The sequence below is a fragment of the Fundulus heteroclitus genome, chromosome 12, assembly GCF_011125445.2.
Source record: "Fundulus heteroclitus isolate FHET01 chromosome 12, MU-UCD_Fhet_4.1, whole genome shotgun sequence".
Lineage (NCBI taxonomy): Eukaryota > Metazoa > Chordata > Actinopteri > Cyprinodontiformes > Fundulidae > Fundulus > Fundulus heteroclitus.
The window spans coordinates 32,398,424-32,425,378 of NC_046372.1; the positions used below are offsets into that span (position 1 = coordinate 32,398,424).

At 43.2% G+C, this 26,955-nt stretch overlaps 1 protein-coding gene across 2 annotated transcripts; it reads left to right on the top strand.

Annotated features, from left to right (window-relative positions):
• Positions 1-11: 11 nt before the first annotated feature.
• Positions 12-26,486, top strand: disp3 (dispatched RND transporter family member 3). 2 transcript variants are annotated; one of them, XM_012863280.3, is made up of 22 exons: positions 12-529; positions 765-875; positions 10,874-11,851; positions 13,154-13,373; positions 13,499-13,635; positions 13,747-13,881; positions 16,663-16,823; positions 16,990-17,129; positions 17,244-17,335; positions 17,461-17,625; positions 19,357-19,518; positions 20,948-21,094; positions 21,167-21,303; positions 21,384-21,553; positions 21,643-21,773; positions 22,091-22,275; positions 22,524-22,650; positions 23,335-23,480; positions 23,564-23,723; positions 23,821-23,934; positions 24,023-24,195; positions 25,207-26,486. In XM_012863280.3, the coding sequence occupies exons 3-22, from the start codon at positions 10,882-10,884 to the stop codon at positions 25,561-25,563; spliced, it is 4,029 nt and encodes a 1,342-aa protein (XP_012718734.2). In that variant the 5' UTR covers positions 12-529; positions 765-875; positions 10,874-10,881; the 3' UTR covers positions 25,564-26,486. The 2 variants fall into 2 exon arrangements, with proteins under 2 accessions (XP_012718734.2, XP_036000357.1); XM_036144464.1 differs by lacking the exon at positions 12-529 and adding an exon at positions 537-670.
• The last annotated feature ends 469 nt before the right edge of the window (positions 26,487-26,955 follow it).

Sequence of the window (26,955 nt, forward strand, 5' to 3'; positions counted from 1 at the left end):
AGCTCTGCTGCGCATGCTTCAGGTGCTGAACCCCTGATGTGATAGATTTATCTGATCTAAATGGAAATGAGCCTGTAAGCTAATAAACCCTGATCAGGCGGGTATTTTTAAGCTGCCCCTCGCTGTGGCCGGTTATTCCCATCACCCCTTCTTCCAGCACACCCCACCAACTGAGTCTGGACCAGACCATACCAACTCCAGCGTGATGAGAGGGGGCTCCGCTGCGGCATCAAGGCAGCTCTTCTAACAGGATCCCCTTACAACCCACCCAGCGAGGACCGATTCCCTGAAAGGGATGCTTCCATCGAGTCCAAACGCCCCGCTCGGCTTTCTTTGCCTATCAGCATCATCGTGCGCTGGTGGGGGTGTCGGAGCTGCCTCTCCCTCCTTGTGCTTCTTCCACCATTGGACCAGTCAGCAGAGCGTGCTGAACAAAGCCACGAGAAAGGAGAGGGAGAGAAAAAGAGAGAAAGAGAGAGGGGAGCTTCTGGGAAAGAAATGTCTCTGACTCTGTCGCCTCGACAACCGGGTAAGAAAGGAGGGGAGGGAAGCACCAGAAGAGGAGGGAAAGGACTTAGGAGCATTAAAGGAGAGGAGAAACAACACAATATGAGCTGCTGTTTGAATGAGGAGATTCCAGTCGATTGAGGGAGAGAAGGATTTTTTTTTTGTGTATGTGTGTGTGTGTGTGTCATGTAAGGATTCCCTGGGTTTGAGTTGACTATGCCAGTAAAGCAGTTTGATTATTTTATTTCTCTTCTTAGATATCGGTGCGTGGAGCAGATGAAAGTGCAGAGGGCAAGTTCAGCTGTAGAAAAGTGGACCAGGCAGGCCTGAACGCTCCCACCTGTGATTCCTGTGTGTTCAGCCTAAAGGTAAGTCAACTCACTGCTCAAGATATTTGCCTTTTTTTTTTTTTTTACCCAGTTAGGGAGTGCAAACAAGCTGAATACCAGACGCACTCGTCTGCAAAACATATATATGTTCATCTAATTAGTTTTAGAAACCAGTCAGAGCGTGGGTTAATTAGTCTCGTTATGTGTTTAATTTGGAAATGATGCAGCCAGTAAGAAAACAAAACCCATTTAGGGGGTTACTTAATCCATTTTTTTTTTTAGCAGAATGCGGGGGAAACATTTTTTTTTTCTTCTTCCCTTCCATCGCCAGCGTGCTTTACTCACCTCGCACACGCTGCCTCTGCCTCTCCACCGGTGTAAACGGCAATTCATCAACAATGAGAGAAATGAGCACCTCTGTTCGCCTAAATTGGATCTGGGGAGTTTGAGTCGAAGCATAACACTCAGGCCGTGGAGGAGAATAGAAGGCACGGTGAATATAAACATCATTCTGGGTGCTCATGCATAAGAAATGTATTCATAGAGCACCGGTGGGGGAAATCAATGCTCCTCTAAATTGGGTGCTATTCCAGCTGACTTTACATCAGGCTGAGTGTGTGTGTGTGTGTGTGTGGGGGGGGGGGGGGTGTAGCATGTGGTGTCCATATCAGATGAGACAGAGAGGAGATAAACTGATGAGGGGGGAGTTAAGGGGGTTGTGGGGGTTGGGGGGGATAAGCTGTCATCAGAGGGAAGGTTAAAAATCTCGCACCTCTGAGGAAAGAGGCAGGAAGATTGAAGGGTGGAAAAGGGCACCGGGGTGAGAGATAGAAAGTGAATCCAGTGCTCTGCGAAGCCAAGGAAATTAATGATGGGTGAAACGTTCAGGCTCAGAAGAGGCTGCTACTGCAACGAGCTCCTACTTAAGATTTAAACAGAGGCAATAACACAGTCTACTTTACCGTGTTTAGTTTGCCGTTTTTTCTTTTGGTTTTCTGCCTCAATAAAACTTCCGGTCAAAGGGGACTCGAAACGGACGGGTTTTCCGTAATGACAATAAATGGATTTTATTTATAAAAAACAAACAAGATATCGTTTGTGTTCAGAAAGCATCACACCACCTAACTGGTTAATTGCACCTCATTGATCATGCTTTATGTAATTTAGATTCGTTGTTTACTCTACTTAATGACTCACGTTTCATTTGTTTGTTCATTTGTTTTGTTAACATCGATGTCCAAGCTCTGGTAGGAAGCAGAAACACGATGTGCTTTGTCCCCAACACTGAACGCTTCTCTTGGAAGACCTAATTTGTAGCAGATTTGGAGATTGTCAATCTCTGTCACTTTTTAATCTCGTCAAACCCTGCATCCTGGTTTCTGCTGTCAGCATGCCTTAAACATGGCAGCTCATTCCTGTGGGTTTGATGTTCCACCTTTGCTTCTCCCAGCACACATCTGGACGCACACGGTGACCTGGTCTAATCCCACCGCATCCCTTTCCTACAGATGGCCTTCTACCCTGTTCACAGCCACCAGCATTAATCGAGCTTGATGGTGTCGATTGTCGGGCTCAGACTAGTTTATCGATCAGCCGCTTCGCGTTCTACATTAGCAGTAAACGTTCTCGACTGAGAACGACGGCGTTGGCAGCCTCAAGGTTTCCTGGGTCGTTGTTGACCTTGCTGACCAAAATCAGGTCAGATGCAGGAGAGACTTTAGGTTATATTTAAAATGTCTCCAAAGGGGTTACAGGCAATAGTTTGTACTTACATTCAGTAACTTAAGTTGTTCCACCAGATTCCACTGGGCTGCTTAACTATTTTCTCATTGTACGGCTCCTTGATCAGCGCCAGGATCTTCAGATTGTTTTAAAGGCAAACTAAAAAAACTAAATTGTGCACAGGGAAGCTACCAGTTTATATATTATAAGCATCTTGTTCCATTGATTATGTTTAGCTGCTAATGCAAACCCAACATTCTGTCGCTCAGATAATTGAAATGTTACATCAGGACAATACAAAAAGAAAAATCTTTAACACAGAAATGTTATGGGCCAATCACAGGGATGACTGACTGGACAGTTTTACAGATTAATCAGCACAACTGCATTGCTAAAGAGGCTGGCTGTTCAGAGTACCTTATCAAAGAATATTAATGGGAAGCTGTGTGGAAGGAAGAAGTGTTTAAAAAAAAAGCACAGGCAACAGGAACCGTCAGGAGACATGAGCTGGGGCCGCAGTCTGAGCTTCAAGAGCCACACATGTGTATCCAGAACATGGGCTTCAAGTCTTTCATTCCTTGTGGTAAGCCTCTGCTCAACGAGAGACAATGCCGCAGGTTTCTGACCTCCTCCGAGGAGAAAAAATACTGCACTGTTGCTCAGTTAACTAAAGTCTTCTTTTCAGATGAAAGAATGTTTTGTGTTTCATTTGAGAACCAAAGTCCCAGTCGGTGATCAAGGTCAAACTTACCGAGTCAGCGATGTTTTAGGGAGCCTTATCAGCTGCTGGTGTTGACTGTGTGCTTGTAAATCCAGAGTCAACACGGCCGTCTACCAGGACATTTTAGAGCAATCCCTGCTTCCATCTTCTGTCGAGCTTTATGCAGACGCTGATCTCCAGCAGGACTTGGCACCTACCCATACTGCCTCAAGTCTCAACGCCTGCTTTAATGACCGTGATATCTCAGTGCTTGATCGGCCAGGAAACTGACCTGATGAAGTGTTTTGGTCTGGAGGCTCAGCTTCCGACCCTGCCTAAAAAAAAAAAAAAGTCTAAGGAGCATTGTGAAGAGGGAGATGAGAGACACCAGACCCAACAATGCAGACAAGCTGAAGGATGCTACTAAAGCGACCTGAGCTTCCTTATCAGCAAAGCCACAGACTGATCCCCTCCGTGCCACACTGCTGCCTCCATGCAGTAATTCATGCAAAAGGAGCCCCAACCAAGCGTATAACAGAAAAACACACAAACCTTCAGAAGGCCCGCATTTCTATATTAAAAATCCTTTTTTTGTTCTCTTTTTAAATGTTCTGAATTTTGGGTTTTCATCAGCTGCACATTTAAAATCATCAAAATCACAACAAATAAATGTTTGGAACATCTTGCTCTTCATGTAATGAATCAACATGTTTCAGTTTTTCGAATTGAATTACTGAAATGAATGAACTCTTTAATAATGTCCTTATTCATTGAGATGCATCTGTGATTTAGATACCGGGTTATTTTCAGCAAACCCACGAAAAGAAAAAATTTTCACCGAATCTTTTAAAGGCGTGCTGTACAGTTTGTCCTGCCCTAGCTAACAGGGAGTTACAGCTGTGTTACCTTTATGTTTATGATCAAATGTTTAAACACCTACATGCCTAAAAGATGAGTTATTCAAGATTTACGATTTTCTTGTTTGCTCGCCGAGCATCAGATCTGAGACGGCCAACTGCATCCCCATGCTGCACGCAGAGCCTCCTCACACGCAGCTCATGTTCCTCCCACAGGCAGCCGGATCCAGCATAGACACCTGAGCTGAAAAAAAAAAAAGACTGAAAGAAAATGTAATAAATATAAAAAGCTCTAGAGAAAGTTTCCAAGTGAGTCTAATATAGGGGTAGGCAAGGTTATCCAGCAGCACATCATACATTATACAAGAGGAGGTTCACTCTTCTCAGAACATGCAAACAGATTCAGTTCAGGCTGCTTCATGCATTTATCAGTCCTATTTTAGAGCAAGGTGCTGCATTTTAAGGGAAAAGACAAAACATTGACTCTGTTTCAACAAGATGACTTTAATAATCCAGGCTTTATGTGGCTGGAAGCTTGCTTTTCTTTTCTTTTTTCTTTTTTTATCCCAGCAAACACACGACGCAGTGAGCCAAATTGCAGTCTAGTGTTAATCTTCACCTGCATGGGATTTAAATCAACCATGTTCTCTTAATCTTTGCAGGAAAAACAGCAATGTTGAACAAATCCGCCGGTCTGTAAACACATTAGTTATACCGCAGCCCCGCAGTGATTTACAGCTGTACATTGCACATGATTATTGTGCACCAAGTGTAATTTTCCTGAAGCCGAAGAAGCGTCAGACTCGGAGAAGGGGAAAGGATGTGTCCCTCAGGCCACGCGGCGCTCTCATTAGCTCGGCTCCTCTCGCACCGGCAGGTGTTGGAAGGAGCATGGAGACAGATGAAGGGTGGCGCAAAGCTTTACTTAATGGCTGACATGTACTTAGGATGCACAGAGACTCTATAAAACTCAGCATTAGCGCCAGGAATCATCCCATCTAAGGATGCAAATGTGGACAGAAATCCAGCTGGGGAGGGGAAGTCACCGGGCACTTCTAATTTGGTTTATTCTGCATTATTAGTATCGAACAGCTGACAAGTGCATGGTTGTGTGTATCAGTTGTCATTACCCGAGCCGTTCTCTCGTCTCCACTTTTCGTTCCACTCCTCTCATTATATTGCTGCACTCTTCTGTGAGCCTTCGCTTCTCTCCTGTCGATGCGTAGAAGTGCCATTATTACAACAAGGCGGGGAGACGGAGACAAAACGTAACACGATTTGGAGAATCTAATTATCAAAATCCACAAGCTTTAATCAGTTCCATTGGCAGGCAATAAAAAACTTATATGCCGCACATTTCTCTAGGAAATATTGCATAATTGGTCTTTCCTATCTCATGGACACATATTACAGTGCGTAAAACGTTACGGTGGCATTTAAATTTGGCAGCAACGGTTCATTGTGATCGCAGATAACCAATAACTCTACCTCCAGACTGCAGCCAAGCAAAATGAATTATACAGTTTGTTGTAAAACTTGTTATACCTCCTGAAATGTTACAGAATGTGCCACTTTCACACCTTTTTTTTTTATCTTATGTGAAAATCTGAAAGTGTGATAATGTGCCATTGTAGTTAGTTTTTCACAGCGACACCCCTAAATAAAGCTTAAATAAAGTCCCCAAATTGATAAATGGAGTCAAGCTGTGTGTAACTTAATCTCAGCATAAGTAACTAAATCTGTGGAGGCCTGAGAAATGTGATGGAGACAATAAGAGAAAAAAATATTTATGCACTTCATTGTTGAGAAAAGTCCTTAGAAGTCCCCCTGGTAGATCAGATAAAGCCGTACAGGGGACACAGCAAAGGTGTGGAGGGTGACGCCCTGATCAGACGAGACCAGAGGTGAACTTTTTGACCTCTGTGAAAAAAGCGTTTCCACAGCACTGGCAGAAAAGTTGGTCAGAGCTGATGGGAAAATAGATAAGCCCCAAAACAGGGAAACTCTGGGAAGAAAAACTTGTTAGAGGCCGCAAAAAAACTTCAAAGGGAGGAGGTTCCCCCTCTAGCAGGAAAACTAACCCAAATATACAGCCAGAGCTACAGTAGAATGGTTTAAATTTTTTAAATTTAACGTGTCAGAATGGCCCAGTCAAAGTAAAGACCCAAATCCAACTGAGAATTTGTAGCGAAACTTTAAAATTGATGTTCGCAGGTGTTCTCCATCCAACCTGACCGAGCCCCGGCTGGGATGGGTTCAGTCTCCAGATGTGCAACGCTGGTAGAACCATTGCCCAGAAAACCTGCAGCTGTAATTTTCAATGAAAGGTGTTTTCACAGAGTACTGGCTCAGTGCAAAGGTTCAACGGGTACAAGCCCTTTTATCCTTGTTATTTAAGAAATAGAAGCTGGTTTAATCAAGTGGCAGCTGAAAGAAATTAGCTGGATAAGTGAATAATTGCAGTTGCACCTTAGTCATAAATAAATTTGTCCTCTTGGAGTTCAGGAAGTTCAGGCTCACACTGTCGCTCTCCCATTAAAAGTGCACTTTCTCTTAATTAAAAAACACCCAACTGTAGTTAAGATGAATAAAATAGCTGGAAATTGGTGCCCTTTATAGAATATTAGATCCAACGTGGAGCTCTCGCTTTTCATTTCCAAAGGCTTTATTATCTTTTACATAAAAGGAGAAAATTTGGCATAAAACAGCATTAGCTCATCTGAGGCGTGCGGACATTTGATAGTGAGAGCTTTCTGAAAGTGGAGAGAAAAAAAAACTTTTAATCATGGACTCATTACACACATCCATGAGCTGCCCTGTTATCAGCGAGCAGCAGTGTGACTTGGCTCCACTGTGGGGGACCTTTCCCACTGGGAACAAGAACACACTCTCTGCTTTAACCCCAGTGTGAAATATCCACGGGTTGCTTTGAGTCTCATGGCGATGCCTACCTTGAATAACGGTTTCATGGTATCACCGTATTTATACAAAAATATACTTAAACGGGATAAAATTATTTTTATTTGAGAGAGGGAAGCTGAAAGACTAGAACATATTATAATATATTCATGTACAGAATGAATGATATCTGAGCCGGCCCAAGGTAAAAGCAGACTTTGCAGCTCCACAGCGCCTCCTGCTGGCTTTGGACCCCCCTCAAGAAAAGTTCAAATAAATCTGAGCCAGTTCACAAATACACCAGCTTTACACACACACACTGAGGAAAGCCTTTTCTAGTTTAAATGGAACTATAACAGATTTGTAATTTAAAGATGATGCCTACTTTTTGTGCCTGAGCTTGTAAAACACTTCTTACACAGCACAAGTTTTTGCAGATACATCGACCAATAGTCTTCCTCCATGGCTGCTTATGAATACAGCATTAATCTAGGCCCTTCTGGGTCTACTGATGTCTACTCCCTGTGTACAATAAATTACTGTCAAAGAGCAAATGTGGAAGTTCGAGTAAGTCATATTATAATGGACCCACCTATAAACAATCTTTATGCATGGTTGGTTATTCATTTGCTGCAACAACGCTTTTTGGCATTAAATAATCATGTCTTTGTTTATTTCCCTTTGCACGGTGCCAGATTTTTCAGTAAGTAAAATGAATGTGTGGGTTGAGCGGCAAATTCGAGGGCAGGATGTCGGTCGGGCCAATGGAAATTTGCTAAATCCTCCCTCCGCCACTGTGAAGCAGCTTATTCTACGACTCACCCTTTGTTGGATGGGATGGTTGAAATTTGAAGAAACAAGACATATCGACAATTTAATCATTTATTCCTTTAACAAATAGGGTCCAGTATGTAGGAGGACCATACGGTCAACTGGGTTGTGCAGGCCGCTCTGGAATGAACCGGACGCCCAGGCTGACCCAACAAGTGTTCAGTGGGATTGAGGTCAGGACTGCAGGCTGGCTGTTCCATCCACTCCCCAAAATCTGAAGGTTTTCTCTGGAAAACCTTTAATCTGTGCAGGCGAGGGTGAACGTCTTGGAGGCTAGAGCTTGTTTCCTCAGAGTGAAGATTTTTTGGGCTGCCACCGGATGCAGGATAGCTCTCTGCATTATGGATCGCCTCCAACGATGCCGAGCGGCCCCAGACGGTGACACCGCCTCCACTAGAAGCTCTTTAAGATTGGCAGAGAGAGAGTAAAATAAAGTTTAGTAGAGAGGATTTGGTAAGTTTTTCATGGGTGTAGCCCACCACCTTAAATTTGCTGTTCAACCCACACATACATTTAACTTACAAATGTGGTGCTCAATGTGAGATCCAGGAAGAAAGAAACAGCCTTTCCTACGCCAGCAGATTTATTCCCAATGTTTTATTTGCAAAAGTTAGTACATAAAATATTGTCCATGCATCAATTTTCTTATTATTTGTGCTAGATGTTTTTTTTTTTTACCTATTTTACCAGCGTAAATGTTGATTGTACCATTTCTCTGAGAAAATTATGACATGAAGGGGAATTCTTTTTTTAGTTTAGAGTATACTTTATTGTCCCCGTAGGGGACATTTGTCCTAGACTACATGTGCTAAAAAAAGAGATAAAACTGACACCATAAAAAAACAAAAACAATAAATGAACATTAAATACACATATTTCACGTTACATCACAGTATATGCAGAAACAAAAACACACATTGTTCAATAAAAACATAAAATACACCAGACCACTTATGTCGTCAAACCAAATCATCAAAAGAGCCTTCATACATCCACCTACTACATGCTTACCTTATTAACCTGATGGAGGTTGGCATGAATTAATATTTATATCTATCAGGTTTGCAAAAGGTGACTCTATACTGTTTACCAGAAGGTAGATATTCATATTGCTACTCCTCGTGAATTGACCGCAGGGAGGAATAATCCGTCCTCCCTGTGGCCCTCGTTACAGTCTGGACCAGATGATTAAGTTTAGATTTTAGCTGCGCAGTGAGGTTACCAAACCATGGCTGATAGAATAAAAACACAATAAGTAATGGTATCTTTTACTCCACAAGTTACTCATGTTTATATCTATGGTAATACACTGTAAAGAGGAAGTTGTGTTCATAGGGAAGTCAAAAATGATGAAAGAGGGGCATTAGTGGCATTAAAGAGGCAGGTTGACTTTATTTATTCGTTTAGGCCTCTGACTGAATTTCTGCTAAATGTCTCAGACGTTGCAGTAGTGGCTCGGCACCATATTGTATTCATAATAATACCGTTGTCTATAAGAAAAAAAAATTGATATTATTTTTTCAGGTTTTTTTTCAGCTTGTTTTTCCAAAGTAGGCTGACAGGAAAAGGGGGTGTGAGAGAGGGCGAGAGACAAGCGGTAAATCAAACCCGGGTCAGCCACATCAAGGACTAAGGCCTCCGTACATGGGCCGTGCGCGCAAACCCTGCGCCATCAGAGCACATCCCTGTCTGTCACATTTATTTTTATTCGCATTTCACATTTTTCACAGTTATTTTGTTGTGATCTTGAAAGCATTGAGCGAAGATCGAGAATAAACACATGCTAATTTTAGTTGTGGCTTTAGCGTGATACATTTTGCAGAATCATTTCTCATTCTCTATTAGTTTCCACACCATGACTGTCACTGTTTTTCATGAGTGCAAGACAGTCAAGGTCCTCGTTCTTGTTAGGGAGAGAAAAGTGCAGTAGCCTTCTTTCTGCGAGCTGACAGGCAGTGTGCAGCAACATGCACTTTGCAACCTTTAGCTGTGTAAAGCACACCGATGTCTCTCTGGCTCTTACTCTGGCTCGTCATTGGTAAAGAAAGTGTTAGTAGTTTGGATATCTTGGTCTCTGTAAAATCGTGGTCCAAGATGATTACAATAACCGACCCAAGCAGGTGAGAAATAAGCTCAAAACAAAGGGCAACAAACCAGATTTTCATTTTGGATTCAAGGTTTGCCTCTGAAGAAAAAAAAATTATGTTCTGTCCAAACAAAGAATTCTTCATCATTTATGGTATTGATCAAACACAACAAACAGCAATTTTTTTTTCCCTGTGATGGATTTCACTTTTAGCCACGGGGCGGAGCGCAGCTATTGTTCCCACTTAATCATGATTCAGTGCCTCACCTGGCTGACCTTAACGCTCAGTCCTAAGGAGTCCAGATGAATTGCTGCAGCTGGAGCGCTCGCTGCCATCAGAATGCAAACCGTCTGCAGCGGCGGATCATCAGCATGAGGGTCTAAATAAGAGGCGCCCATTGACACCATTAGGCAGGAGCTGTCTATCACCGGAGATAAAGCCAGCAACAGTTTCTAATACCCCACTCGCTCTTTCTGTCAGTAATTAGACAGCTGAGAATATTTAATTGTACACACACACACACAGACACCTTAACAGCCACCAGTGGACTCTCAAGATGATAAGGGCTGACAGGGAGAGGAATGAAATCACAGCTTTTACCCCGTCTCACCCCCTGCGCTCCTGTGAGCAGCATCTTAAAACAGAAAGCTGCCAACCTTTCTTTTTTAGAAGCCCTTGAACCCCTCCCCACCTCACCCCCTCCTGGTCCACAGCGGCATGAGGACACACTCGATCCCCCCCCCCCCCCCCCACACACACACCCCCTGCTTTGCTCAGTGCAGAGTTGGAAGTTCCCCTGTCCTTCATTTTAGTCTAATGCTCATGTCAACTGTTTCCCAGTTCAAACATCTATTTCATGCTCGTGTTCACTCACCCGAGGAGAGAAACACGCCGGAGCTGTGAGTGAGTAATAATGAAAGCGGTGTAATGTGTCGCTCACAGGTGCCAGCATGGATGTGGAGGATGAGGCGCTGCTGTTTCGCACCAACTGGGGTGATGATGAGGAGGAGGAAGAGGAGGAGGAGGAGGAGGATGGGGGGACGCGAGCGACGGGGCAGAGCTGCTTGTCTGGGGGTGCAGGGCTTTGTGGGCTGTGGAGGGGAGTGGGGTGGGTTTACACACAGCCCTGGGCCAGTGGGGTGGTTTTAGGGGTGGCCTTCCTCATGCCCTGTGCCCTGTTTGCCTACATGCTGCTCTACTGCCCTCCTCTGGACATAGACCTCTCCTACAGTGCCTTCGAGGTTCACAGTCACTTCTCAGCTGAGCGCTTTGATGCTCTCACCATCGCCGTGAAGACTCAGCTGGGGTCCTGGGACAGACGCCGGCGGGACGTAGATGATGTCGAGTCGGAGGCCCTCAAGGAGCTTCTCCTGGAGAAGCTGGGTGAAAATGAAGCGTACAACGGGACGGCGGGGAAGAGGGTGAAGTCCTCCTCTCCAGCAGACAGCACTTTGAGAACAGGAGATGATCGGAGAGGAGAAACAAGCCGTGAGTCTGACTCAAGTCAGGAAGGAATTAGGAGGGACGAGAGACGAAATCCTAGAGCTGAAGAGGAGCGGGGATTGTGGGATGGAAATAGCTCGTTTTCACTTAATAGGAGGCGCAGATTTGCCCCTAATTACTACATGCAGAGCCAGGCTCTGTGGCGGATCGAGCTGGTGTTTGTGGCTCAGGGGAAAGGGGAGCGCAACATCTTCACTCCTGAGCGCCTGGAGACAGTTCACCGCGTGGAGCGTCTCCTCATGCAGCATCCGCAGTTTCATCAGTTCTGTTGGAAACCGATGGAGATATTAAGGGATCTGCCTCTGGGGCCGTCTTATTGCTCCCCACCCAGCTCCCTTCTGTCTTACCTCTACCCCAGTGAGAGGGCGGGCAAGATATACTACGATGGCATGGGCCCAGATCTGGCTGATATCCAAGGTAACTCGCCGTTAAAGTCCTCCATTTACACTACCTTACGAAGTAGTGAGTGTTTGCACATGTGTTGAAACCACAAAGTTCAATGTCTCGTATTAGGATTTTATGTGACAGACCAATGCAAAAAGGGCATACATTCTAAGTGCAAGGAAAAGTGTACCTGGGTGTGTTTGGGATGATTACTGAACAAATGAACAAACAGCAACACAACAGGTCAGGGATAAGGCTTTGGCAAAGTCCGAAACAGCGTTACATTATAAACAATATCCCAGGTTTTAGGCGTCTCATCAAGTCACGTGTAGATCACAACTGCAAGTCCCACCTAAACCAGGCAGGGAGGACGTTAATCAGAGATGCAGCCAGGAGACCAATGGTCACTCTGGAGGAGCTGCAGAGATTTAAGGTTCAGGTGCTTTGCAGATCTGGTCTTCATGGAAGAGAGTCAAGAAAAAAGTCATGTCTGCAGTAGGGGACACCTTTCACCACAGGTTGGCTGTGGTGAAAGGTGCTCTGGTTGGGTTTTAACCAAAATTCTGTTTTTGCCAACATGCAAAACACTGTGTGATGCAAAGGGGACTCTTCAAAACACAATCAAACATGGTAGAAGCTGCATCATGCTTTGGGATGTTTTGCCTCACCAGGAACGGGGAAACAGGTCGGAGTTGATGGAAAGAATATTTGAATGCAGGGCGAGGTTCACCTCACCTACTCCCTGCAGAACCACAACCTTAAACATAGAGCAAAGGGCACAATGGAAGGATCTGTATCAGTGCAAACTCTTGAATAGCTGTCCAATCTGACTGATATAGAGATATTGCAAAAAAGAATAAATGAGCAACCATTTTAGTCTTTAGATGTGACAATGGTCGAGACAAAAGACTTAAAGCTGTAATCGCAGAGAAATATTGTCCTAAAATGTATTGATTCAGCAGGCAGAGCACAACTGGATGGCACACTTTTAAAAATCCTATTATTTAAAAAATATCTTGTCTATCTATCTATCTATCTATCTATCTATCTATCTATCTATCTATCTATCTATCTATCTATCTATCTATCTATCTATCTATCTATCTATCTATCTATCTATCTATCTATCTTTATATTATAAACTCCGAGGGTTCTTCTTTTCCTTCAGAATTATGTGCTATTTTGTGTTGGTCTCACTAAATCCCAATAAAATGCACTGAAGTCCGTGGTCATTGCCAGACAAAATGCGATAGAGTTCAAGGTTTAGAAAACCTTTCGTAGCATCAACGACTGGCTGATTGAAGCCACCCTAACTCCTGCTCTTCTCTGCTGCAGGTTCCTTAAGCCTGGCCATCACCCACCCACAGTTCTACTGGTACGTGGATGAAAGTCTGTCCCCTGAGCACCTCTCCTCGGCTCTCCTGCGCAGCGAGATCCACTTCGGGGCTCCCCTGCCGTCCTACTACTCCCTGCAGGACCGTGCAGATGAGCAGAGAGCTCGCTTCAAAACCTTTGTGGTTCAGTATGCTGGCATGCTGGCCAAGCAGTCCACCAGGTCAGACACCATTGCCACTACTTTATTCAGGGCTGAGTAATGTGTTGCTCCAGGTCTTTGGACCACTAACAGCAAACGCTGCACAATGGTGCACGGATGGATTTCTCCGCATTCCTTGTTTGCAGTGAGGTGAAGGTGCTGTATGGGGGGACGGAGCTGTTCGACGATGAAGTGAGACACACCTTTTACAACGACATGATGCTGGCTGTCATCAGCGGAGCCTGCATCACTGCCCTCGTCTACATTCTCACCTCGTTTTCTGGTACAGTACCGCCTGTTTTCCATTTTACTTTTTTTGTTTGAACTGACAGAGTTGCTTCGAATATTAACAGGCTCCATCTTTTTTTTTTTTGTTTTTTTGTTCCATTTGAAGTCTTTCTGACGTTCTTCGGACTCGCCGCCATCGGGCTGAGCTGCTTGATGGCTCTTTTTCTATACCACGTTGTGTTCGGCGTCAGGTACCTCGGCATTCTCAACGGAGTGGCGGCGTTTGTTATCATTGGGATTGGTGAGCTATTAAAGTCTGGTTGAAAGTGCGTATTTGTTTTTCTTGATGAGAAAACATTCTGCAAACACTGAATATAATAACCAGTTCAATCTTTTCCAAACTTTTTTTTCTGCCTAATAGCTACTTAAAAGTATAGGAGGAAAAAACAAAGTTGTATTCTTTATTAAAGCAGCGCTCGGAATCATAATGGAAATGTATTCAAAGCACAAGTTAAGTCAGTCAGGGCGTCGAGGTTTGAAATTGCCTGAAATGTAAAGAAAAGTGTTCATTTGTTTGGTACTGGGTTTCTTTTCAAGAAGTCACAGTCACAGCCAAAACACACAAGAGATTAAAGATTTTCTCTTGGGAGTGAAAAATAATACTCCAAAAGCTCACTTGATCAAGTAATGACCTGATCAGATAGGTTTGAATCGTGGGTTTTGTGGAAGCGGTTTGAGCTGAAGCTGCTATTGATGTGTTTTGTGCAAACTGTAACGAATGAAGGGTTTTATATCGACTAATCTGTTTCCAATTTACTCTGTGTAACCGTGTTTTTGAGCTCCTGAAAGTGGCAATAAATGCCTTGAAAACTGTTTTTTCAACAACTGACCGCATTTAAAGATTGTAGGGTCAGCAAATTGTGTCAGCTGTTCTCAAAGGATTTGAGAGTAAGTTTTTGTTTTGAGTGTCATAAAAGTCTCATTTATAAATTGCATTTATTAATCAGTTTAATTTAATGAACAGAGCTGTCAGAAAAAAGGTATCAAAGGTCAGAGTGAATTTCCTCATCCGATTCCTAATGTTTAGTACAGTGGCTTGTATGAGTATGTTTACTCTGATGATTATGCCTTTGACTATTTTACATTACAATAACAAGCTTTGATGTGGTTTATTGAGAATTTATGCGATCAACCAACACAAAGTAGTGCATAAGTGAGACAAAATCTATCTCTGCATATTATCCTGAATACACTATCCCTACAGTGAAACATGGTGATGGCGGCGGCATGCTTTGGTGATGCATTTTTCAGCTGAGACTGGTTTAGTTGATGAAAAGATGGATGACGCTGAATATATCTCTGGGACTGGACTGACCAGAACAAAATCCAGTCATGAAGAATGGTAGAAAAAGTCTTGAATGTGCAAAGCTGAAAAATACACAGTCCAAAAGACTTGGAGCTGTAATTTCAGTCTCAGCTGGGTCTACAAAAAGCTGAATACAAATGCCTGCCACACTTTTATGATTTTGGTTTGCAAAAGATTTTCAAAACATGTGTCCTTTCCACTCCACTATACTAATTCACACTGAGTGATATTGGTCTATTGCGACAAAACCGGATAAAATGAGGTTAAACTTAAAGATTGCGTTTTTAATGACAGAATTTGAGAAGACTTGCCAGACGTTGACTGTAAATACATCAGATTCTTTTGAAGCTTTACACATTTTTAACTTATCTGGTCTTTTGGTGTGTATTTTATTTTTTTTGCAAACTTGTAACTTTCTGCCTTTACCATTGTTTAATTAACATGACCAGGGTGGACTGGGTCACGTTTGGTTTAGCACACTTTGGCCTACTTTTAAATAAATTCAGTACCTGTTAATGACCGGCACATATTCACATTAGAACTGCAAAGTTATCAAAGGGTTTACGTTCTTTTACCACAGTAGTAAAAATGTATTTGTGTAACCATGTCTTCCCAACGCTTACTATTTCTGCTTGGATCTTGTGTCATCCCAACAACCAATCATGGCTGAGTCAACCGTTTGAGGCTACAGGAAATTGTTATACCGAGCCAAGACGTGCAACCCTTAATCCCTTATTAAACCAGCTCTTATCTTTTAAAACGTTGTCATCCCCTCCTCTCCGTTTTTGTCAGTAACACGCTACAGCAGGGGTGTCAAACTCATTTTGGTTGAGGGGCTGCATACAGCTTAATCTGATCTCAAGAGGGCCACACGAGTTAACTAATTGCAAGATTAAATAGAACTAATAAATGTGGACTTGTTGTTGATTTTTATATTAAGTTAATTTCACTTTTACACAATATATTATGAATAACCTCAGCGTTTTTAAGAAAAGTATGTGCAATTTCAACAATACTTTTACTCAGTTAAACATTTACTTGTGCATTGTGCATAAGAACTGATCACAGTGATTATACAATGTTGAAAAACATTTATTCACATTTTTTGGAACCTAAAAACACTGTCCTGCATGACAAAATACATCAAACAGATAAAAATTAAGAAATGATTTACATTTTTCCACACCTGAAGCTTAATCTGCTAATTAAAACACAGCGCCCCTCGTGGACAATATAGGAACTGCATATTTTCAATTAAGTACATGTTTTTTTGCAATAATTGTTTTATCATTCCCTTCCTTTTATCTTGTCCACTTGTGAAAGTCAAATCTGATGAGCTCTTTGTGGCATCTTATTGCCACATTGCCAGACAGGACACTGGAAAAATAAATAAATAAATAAATAAAAATAATAATTTTTTATTTTTTTATAATGATAATGCATTTAGCCACAGGGCCGGACTAAATTGTTCGGCGGGCCGGATCCGGCCCGCGGGCCGTATGTTTGACACCCCTGCGCTACAGGGTTTCTGGTCTCTATGCTTAACCAACCAAACCAATTCAACGCAATTTAAATGTATTCATAGGTGTAGTTTTATTAGGTTTTTTTTTTACACTGCGGTTTAGCATAAAAACATTACAGCGTTTCAGACTGTTAACAAAACAAAGTGCACCTTGGCGCAGATTGATTCCTTTATTTCTGCTCTTCACCTCCCAGGGGTGGATGATGTGTTTGTGTTCATCAGCACCTTCAGACAGGCCTCCCATCTGCGTCAGCCCCGGGAGCGAATGATCTACACGATAAAAACAGCCGGCCGCGCCACGTTCCTCACCTCCTTCACCACGGCGGCCGCCTATGCCGCCAACACCTTCTCTCAGGTAATCGTGCGAGAGGAACCCGCCGCCTTTATTAGAACGTCCGCAGGACTCCTCTGCAGAGGATGAATAGATGTGCTGCTCTCAGCAGACGGCCGTTTTCGCTCCATAAGCACAAATTGAACGTTTGAAGGTCTTTCACACTGCGCTGCGTTTAACTGACACTCAGATCCCGGCCGTGCATGACTTCGGCCTATTCATGGCCCTCATTGTCAGCTGCGCCTGGCTTTGGGTGTCTGTCCTGATGCCAGCAGCCCTGTGCATCTGGACCCAGCATGTGGAGCCTCACGAACACGACTGGTGGAATTGGTGAGCTCTCGTGTTCCTTACTTTGTTGTGAGGTGTTATTTGTGGTGGCGGCGCACAGTTTAGATGTAATCCGCTCAGCTGCCTCTGACCCTAAACTGTCCTCTCTCTCTGAAGCGTGAAGCTGCTCTTGGGCTTGTCAGCGAGCTACAGCCCTTTGTCAGATGAGGATGATGATGTGGCACTTCTGTCGGTGGACATGGAGCCAGGTGAGATTGTTATCTCCTTTACAGAGAATGGCCGGCAGGAGCGGGAAGGAATGGGGAAGGGAACGATTCCAGGCTATAAAAACGCATCTGCTGAGGCGTCACTGAGGTCATTCTCCTTTTGTCAGGCTCCTGTGACACAGACAGCGACGCAGCCATTCTTTCCCTGACAGTGGAGACACCATTATCCCCCACAGGACAGCAGCGTATGGGCGTGGTGAGCACAAAACTCCAGTGGGGCCTGAAGCACTTAGTGGCTGAGCCGGCTGTGAAGCATCGCAAAGCGGTTTTAGGTCAGACACGACATGAATTCATTCAGCTTTGGACATGAGTGTCTCTCTTGTTGAAAATAAAATGCTGCTCACAGAAACACAGACACGTTGGTCTGCACCCCTGGCAAAGATGTGTTAAAAGCCTTAAATGTATTTTAATGATATTTAAAAGATGATCTAACAGTTTACTGCAGTCGCTTAATCTCGCCATCAAATTTCTAGTATGGTAAAAACTATTTTTAAATTGAAAACACTTATATAGTCGTGGTGGTGATTGGTTGTTTTTACTTTACGAGTGATATTATTGCTGCTGTTAAGGCTTTTGTACAGCGCCCCCTGCTGCCAACGGGACAGGCATGAATCTTCTATAACCTTTCTCAAGGTTGGAGGACGCAATAGAGACAGAGGGCGGTCCAGAGTGCTGGATCTTATTTTCTACTGGACCCAGGTCTAGTTTAGAGTTAGTCTTGCGAACAAGCTATGAGTTCATTTGGCCATTCAGCAGATTTTTATTTGCTGGTTTTCAAAGAGCCTTTGATGGCCTGCACTCTAACATTGTTCTAGGACCTTTGGAAAAGAATCACAGGGTTAGCATGAGGGTCTCAGGCCAAATCCAGTTTCACCTCTTTCCCCTAATTCCTGACCTTCAACAGTGAGTTTATAAAGACTCGGGCATCCTTGTTGTTTCGGTGAGGTAGGAGGAATGCCGAGGGGAATGGTTTTCCAGGCCTTAAGGATTTAGATTTTATCACGGGCACAATTGGAAACAGTGGGAAGGAAAATATGCTTTGAAGCACCTGAGAAATGTAAGGTTATGTCATTTTAATGCTAGAATAATCCCTGTGATGTTTAGTGTGAAGTGCTCCAACGTATCACATTGTTGTATCACTGTTAGTTATTGCCAAGCACCATATAAATGGGTAAAAATTATTATTTTTAATCAAATGTGTTTTTACCATTCTAATAGTCATTATATCTTCAGGTTAACAACATACTAATGTATTTCGTTTCATATCATTTTCAGCTCTTTTCACCAAGAGGTAAAGTAGCATAGTATTTTTATGTTTAAAATGAAAATAAAAAACACAGCAATGTTCATATTACCCAACTAGAATATAAGTAAATAAAATTTGTACCCAAGTATACTTGAGCCAGACTAATCATCAGTGCACTTCAGGTATGCTCGGTGTGTTTTTAAATTGCTATTTGGGAACAACGTGATATGATATGTATGCTGTACTTTTTCTTTAATATATGAGCTACATTTACTAAATAATAAAAATCTTAATTCATGTAAAATGCATTAAACCAGGTTGAACCTTTTCATTAAGTTACATTTGTTGTTTGATTTTAGCTCCCTTTTAACAAACCTTAAAAGTAAGGTGGACATCTGTTGACGACTGGGCAGCACATACATAAACATTATTTTGTATTGAGGGATTTGTTCACGTCGCGGAAATCAGAGAGAACTGAAAATTTAATTCCCCTTCCTCCTTGGGGTATCTTACTACTAAGTGGCCCTAAAATATTGACTGTTTTTAACACATCTTTACTAAAGCAACCAGTAAATCTGTCCACATCTGCGTCTGTGGAGTTTGTACCGATGAGACTGATGCTGTGAAATGAAAGGATCCTCTCAATGAGCACGGCAGAAACTCTTCAAGGATTACTGATTGTTGCTCCTGACGAGCTTCTCCATCTGCTCAGAGTCTCTGGCCGCCGTTGTTTATGACTCTCTCGGTGCCCATGCAGGCGTCTTTCTCCTGGTTCTGGTCTTCTCTGCGGGCTGCTGCTGTCTTCTGAAGCCGGCCACCCACGCTCCCCTCCTCTTCCGGCAGGACACAAACCTTCAGACACTGCTGGCGCTGCGCAGCAACCTCAGCGGTCAGGGCATCTCCTGCCCCATGTGTTCAGGTGAGTCCACAGCAGTGAAAGAGGCTCTTCTTAAAGAGAGGTTCTGTCGAATGGTTTTAAAGCAGGCGATGCCCTGCTTATTTGTCCCGCTGTCTTCAGATTAGAATCCAGATTAAGTCCTGGAAGCCTTTTGTAGTTCAGGTTTAACAGTTTTCTATGAGGGGCCAAGAGCCAAATGGACTTCTACCACTTTTAAAACATTTTTGCTTTAGGAACCAAAAAAGTACGCTTATGGAACATGTACAGGAAGACTATTGGTAACGGACTGTCGCCTCCCTCCATTTTTGATAAATGGATGAAATAACAGTTTCATTTCTCAGGCAAATTGGATTTTTTAAAGCTGGGGTTGGTGAAAAAAAAATTCCTACTTTCACTATCCTGTTTGAAAAATAGTCTTCTAGGGACCTTTCTGTTCATTTTGTTCACTTTTAAATTAAAAAGTCAGAGTATAAACAAAGTATAAATAAACTGCCCTTTTTAAAAACAATAATACAGTACCCATGGGTTTGAGAGGTTTCTCTTTTTTTTTGTTTTTGTGACATTACAGAACAGACTGAAAAAACCCAACCTCCTGTTATGCTAGTGTTTTACAATTTAAAAAAACTGTATTTACTGATGATGTACTTTGCATAGCAAAAGTGCATTTGCAAAAGTTTAAGAACCACTGGTCTCAAGAAATGGTTTTGAGTATCAGTGGCTGTACTCATGCTGCCCTTAGTTGTACGCGGACAAACGTTTGGCAGCACGGGAAATACAAACAAATGAACTCCCATGTTGAGCTAATGAACCCCAGAAGCCTAAAGCTTCTCAGAAGAGAGGTTCAGTGGGAATGAAACCTAACGGTAAGAAGACGAGCGGACAACAATGAACCAGGAACAAGCGCTGGTAGCTAGTTATCCGGTGTTATAGAATCAAACCTAGCAAAACGTCAAATCCCAGATCCAACTTGGACCATGCTGATTACTATTAGCAATACAAGCTAATCACATATCACAATTTTATTTATATAGTGCCAATTCATGAAGCATGTCATCTCAAGGCACTTTACAAAGTCAAATTCAATCATGTTATACAGATTGGGTCAGATAACACAGATTGGTCAAAAAATTCCTATATAAGGGAACCCAGTTGATTGCATCAAAGTCCCAACAAGCAGCATTCACTCCTGGAGAAACGTAGAGCTACAGGGAGAGTCATCTGCATTGTCCATGGCTTTGCAGCAATCCCTCATACTGAGCAAGCATGAAGCGACAGTGGAAAGAAAATCCTCCAGCTGAACCAGGCTCAGTATGAACGGTCATCTGCCTCGACCGACCGATATTTATTTGCTGTTTGTGCTTTTAAACACTTTTCAAACTTTCCAATTGCTATTTGGAAAACGTATATGTATAGCTGTGGTAGTTTTTCACAAACATGTTTTATCCTGTAGGTGTGTTCATGGAAAAACCCCACCAGTTGTACACGCATGCTTCCTCGTCAGGTTTGAGGTTTTCCACACATCAGCAAAGTCCAAGCACAACACCTTCGACTGCCTCCCAAAACCCAATGAAAACAAACCTGAGCACCAACCAAACAGGTGAGTAGTGTAAAAATGAGCCTCCCTATGCAAACGTGCCGGGCCTGATGCCTTCATGGTTCTGGGTTTTAGACTCCATGCTGACTGTGTACATGTCAAAGCTGGTTCAAGGAGGCTCCACGACCATCTACAGATTCTCGCTCAACACCAGCGTCCCGTCCCCGTGGAAAGTGTGCAGCGCGGAGCACGACGAGGTGTCATCATTCCAGGTATGGGAGCGAACGAAGCCGCCTTTAAAGTCGATTTGTGACTCACGCTGGCAAAACACTCTGTCGTTTTCTCCGAGCAGGCGTTCAGTCATCCCTGCGACAACTACACCAGCAGAATGATGGTGTGCGTTTCCCGAGAGTACCGCCCGTACCCGAGCTGGATGATCACATCCGGCTCGTGCGATCACCGCCACGGCTGGACCGAAGAGTTCTCCTTTTACGTCGCGTCATCCCCGCAGCAGAACAGCAGGTGGGATGACAACTTCGGCGCTCTAGGAAAGGACTCTCCGGTGGTTTTAGCAGCAGGTCTGTCAAATGAAATCTGCTTTCTGCTTTCAGGAGGCTGTATTTTGCTCAGTGCCGTCAGAGACCTCATCCCAGCAGACTGTGTGTCAAAACGCCTGGCTGTGGCTTCAGTTCTGGGCCTGATGGACCCTTGAAGGGATATTTTTATAGCCCCCTCCCCAGCGGTGAGCAAGCGTCTTTATTAGTATGAAGATGATTCTTCAGCTCATTAGGAAAACACTGCATGTGTCTCTCTAACTTGTCTTCCCTTTGTCATTCACTCCCACCCGTCGGAGGGTTGTGAATAGAGAAAGTGTTGTGATATGACGGCTTCTTCAAATGCAGCTTCTTAAAGTGGCACTCTGTAAACCCACTGGAGGATTCTTTTTTTTTTTTTTCCTTCTTCTTTTTTTTTTTTTATTTCCACTCCAGTTGTGCAGCTATTTTTACACTGAATAAACAAGCACAGTTCAGAGATTCTCCCCTCGTTCTATTTTCAAAGCTCCCTCATCTGCCGCCAAGACAAAGGCATCCAAAACGTCCGGCTTCAACCCGTGCAGCGGCGGTGCTTGTGGTCGCCCAGCTGTGCGTCCTCTGGTCGACACTGGGGCCATGGTTTTCGTCGTGTTCGGGATCCTGGGAGTGAACCGAAGCGAGAACAGGGAGAACCACGTGATTGGGGACATGGTGAGGGTTAATAGTCTAAATTGCATGTTTAAGTCTATATAGCTTAAATAGCATTTTTGCACATTATTGCATATTATTGCAAAATATTTCCTTAAAACACAGAATAGGAACAGCCAGAGAATGGGGAAATAAAGGGATCCAGGGTTTTTATTTTTGAAATTGTTCTCTTATGTTGTTTTATTATTATTATTATTATTATTATTATTATTATTATTATTATTATTATTATTATTATTATTACTCTATAGGGCAGCGTCATACTGGATCCAGACTTTGATATTTTCAAGGAGATGGGCCATCTGTGCAAAATCTGCAAGGTTGTTGGTGCAAACCGAAAGCTTGTGAAGCCAGGAGGAGCTCAGTGTTTGCCCTCAGGTAAAACTCTCCCAGCGGTAATGCTGACAGACTCTTTTTTATTTATTTATTTATTTTATTATTATTCCCAAATATATTCACTGGCGAAATGTGAAATGAGGTAAATCGTTGCAAGCCTCGTAGCGACTAATGAAATATTTTGGATAGCTGAATGTATAAATTATCTGAAGGTTTTAATTGTGTGCATTGTTAAAATCAAATTAACAGAAAGAGAAACATAGAAAGCGTGACAGAACAAAAACGTTATCCAACGGAGTATAGGGCACTTTAAAACAGTGTTTTCTGTTCCACATTTTGATTTTAAACGGCATTTTTTACATATTTTATATCCCAGACCCACGCAAAGTAGAGCATAATTGTGGAGATGAAGGAAAATAAAACTGTGGTGTGACGATGATGCTGCCACCACCAGCACCATCCATGTTTCATCATGGGGATGGTGTGTTCAGGGTGATGGGGCAGTGTTGGTTTTCTGCCCCACGCAGCATTTTACAAGTTGACTGAAAATATTCAGTCCCGGTCTCATCTGACCAGAGCACCTGCTTCCAAAAAAAAAAAAAAAAAACAACTTCAATGAAGTGACAAAATGTGGAAAGGGTTCAAAGGGTGTGAATATTTTGTCAATGAAGTGTGAAGGATAAAAGGTGTGGAGGAGGATAACGGCGTTTCTTTTGTTCCCGTCAGGCAACAAGCTCTCCTCTGTTCTTCCTCTGCTCCATCCTGAGTGCCACTCTCTGCCTGAACCCAACCTTCTCCCCGGCCAGCTCTCCCACGGAGCAGTGGGAATGCATGGAGGCAAGGTCCGCTGGTTGTCCATGGCCTTTGAATCGGTGAGTCCTTTTATCGTTCAGCCTTCCCTCTGCGTGTATGAAAAGCCGTCTGACCAGCCGCCCCTGACCTCTGCTCTCCAAAGACCACATACAAGGGGAAATCCTCCTTTCAGACCTATTCAGACTTCCTTCAGTGGGAGAACTTCATCCAGGAGCAGCTTGCCAGCCTCCCACAGACGTCGGCTCTCCAGCGAGGTTTCCAGACCTGCGAGCACTGGAAGCAGATCTTCATGGAAATTATAGGTGTGTGTTTTATCCGGCTAAGTGTTATTCTTATTACTTCTGCACAACTGATTGGTGAGGGGGCGTGTGTGAACGTAATGAAGTCTGATCTTGTTAGGTGTGGAGAGTGCCCTCTCGAGTCTCCTGCTCTCTCTGGCGATCTGCGTGGCTGCTGTGTCTGTGTTCACAGCCCATCATCTGCTGCTGCTGCCGGTGCTCATAACAATTATAGGTTAGACATGAAGCTTTTTCTGTTTTTTACACGTTTGAAACCTTGTGTTTTTCTGCATTAAAGTCTGGGTTCTTTTTGTTTTTAACAGGGGTGATCTGTCTGGTCGTGGCTGTCATGTATTGGCTAGGTTGGGAGATGGGAGCAGTGGAGGCAATTTCTCTGTCAATACTTGTCGGATCTTCAGTGGATTACTGTCTGCACCTGGTGGAGGGATACCTGCTGGCCGGGGAGACGGTTTCCTCGATGTCTGGACAGATCTCTGTAAGGGAGAGTGAATTTCACTCCCAGTAACAGTCCTAACCCATCCATTTTTTTTTTTTTAAAAGCTCCACATCTAAGCGTTACAGATCTAGAGATGGACATTTCTGCCCATTATTTTCTGCATAAGAGCTCAGACTCAGATTAGATGGAGAGCAGTGGTGTCAACGGCAATACCGATTTTCAAGTGTTCCCACATATTCGCAATTTCACTAGGCCTGGTATTTAAACGGCCAATTAAAACACACAAGTATGCTTCGATCAAAACTGTCCCGCTGTAGCTCTGGCTCTATTTTTTTTACTATTATTGTCCTGCTGGAAGGTGAACCTCTGCTTACTGTTAGTGTCGTTATTATTAAATACATTTGGCCGTGCCATTTCAACCAAATTATTTATCAATTATTCAGCGTACTGTCTACCGTACTGATGGGGTTTGCAGCTGTGCCGAAATCTTTCCACTGTCAGGTGATGCGTTGAACTGTGTTTCGTGATAAATTCAAAGAGTGACATAGTTTTTTGCAACCTAACCTCACTTTAAACGTTAAATTTTACAACTTTCTCCCTGACACGTCTGCTGTGTCCCTTGGTTCGTTCACGAATGTTCTCCAACAAATCTCTGAGGCCTTCACAGAACAGATTTATCCTGAGATTTAATTACAGATGGGTTACGTTTACTAAAACTACATATGTAGCCGACAATAAAAGATTTATTTTTGTAATAAATTTAATTTTCCTTCCAATTCACGATTATGCGCTAGCTCCTGTTGGTCTATCAGCCGGTTGAATACACTGAAGTTTAGGGTTGTAAATGTGACCCAGTGTGAAAAGGTTCAATGGGTGTGAAGTCTCTTGGAAGGCACTGTAGGCTTCCTAATGCTTTCTCTAAGCTTTTTGATTTAAAAAGACAAAAAAAGTACCTTTGGGCCTGATGAACAAAAGAGATTTGTTGAGACCGACGGCGGTGAAAGAACATGCTTTTAAATCAACCCTTTATTCCATGTGGTTTGTTTACAGGAGCCTTCAGCTGAGAGGCAGAGGCGAACTTTGGAGGCAGTGAACCATGTGGGCGTTGCCATAGTGTCCAGCGCCGTCACCACAGCAATCTCCACCGTCCCCCTTTTCTTCTGCGTCATTGTGCCTTTCGCCAAGTTCGGTCAGATCGTGGCCATCAACACAGCCGTCTCCATTTTGTTCACCTTGTCTGTGACCTCCGCCTTGTTGTCCTGCATGGCCCCGGCCCACTTCAGCAGACACGCCGGTGCTGTGCTGAAGGCCAGCCTGGCCGTGACGGCGGCCGCGGCCGTGGGAGGGGCGCTGTGCTGGACGGGCCGACGGCTGGGGGCGTCGGCCTGGCGGTCGCTCGGCACATAAACCCTGCTGTCCTCGGCTCTCACTGATGTCAGACATGAGTAATGTATTTTCCTTTATCGTCAGGAGGAATATCAGATCAGTAAGTGATCTTTAAAGCACAAAGATGTCAACACTGTCTCAGTAATTCAAAGCTATTTGATATCCAAGAACAGATTTCTTTTACTTGTGATAATTGGTAAATTTGACATTTTGGGGGAGCAAACCTTCACCTGCTGAATATCTTCTGAAGTTCAGTGTCTTGCCCTGAGTTTTCATCCTGCTTGAACTTTTTCACAGTTTCTTATTTTACAATCACATACGTCAGTGTATCCTGATGGGGTTTTTATATCACAGACCAATACCGAGTAGCATACAGGTGCTGGTCACATAATTAGAATATCATGAAAAAGGCTTCTTTTTTTTCAGTAATTCCGTTCAAAAAGTGAAACTTGTATATTCTATTTGTTCATTACAGACGGACGGATATATTTCAAGTGTTTATGTCTTTTCAAAACCCCAAATTCAGTATATCAGAAAAATCTACCTTTTTCATGATATTCTAATTATATGACCAGCACCTGTATAATTGTGTAGTGGAAGCAAAACTCTACAGTTTCAAAGTCTTTTATAAATAAAAATCTAATCGTGGTTAATTCCTCTAACTTTGCACATCTAGTGACTGGACTTTATGTCCATCCTTAGCTCAGTTTAGTCAGGACAGATGGAGAGTTGTCTGTGAACATCGGTTGTTAATTAAACTAACAAAGCTACAGCGCTCACTGCTGTTAGGTGTCCTCTTAACCGAGTCTCCCACCTGAGGCGTGAACCTCAGCAGCTTCTCCAGAGTCACCATGGGCTCCTAGGCTGCATCTCCCATTGCTGATTCTTGCCCAACCTGTGCAGCTCTTATGGGCGGCCATGTCTATGTTGGCTTCCAGTTGGGCCATACTCATATATATATATATATATATATATATATATATATATATATATATATATATATATATATATATATATATATGCGCAATGGATTAAATTTTTGTTCAAAGCGTGGGATGTTGTTTTATAACCGAACCCTGGTTCTCCACAACCTGTCTGGTGTAGATTACACATAGTCAGACTCTTACTATGTAGTTGCCTGCTGCATTCGGCGGCTCTGGCTTCTATTTGGAGGTGTCGGACAAAAATGGGGCAAAGCCCGTATGTAGGCCACGCTTTTAAGATTTGTAGTTATAAAAATGTTAAAAAAAAAAACACATCCACTGCTGTGTATTGATCCAGTTCATAAAACCCCCCCAACAAAACACACTGGAGTGGTTTGTGATTGTAACATAAAATGTGGGAAACTCAAGAGGTTAAATACTTTTGCAAGACACAGTGTTTTGTTCTGTTTCACCTTCAGCTTTGAGTAAT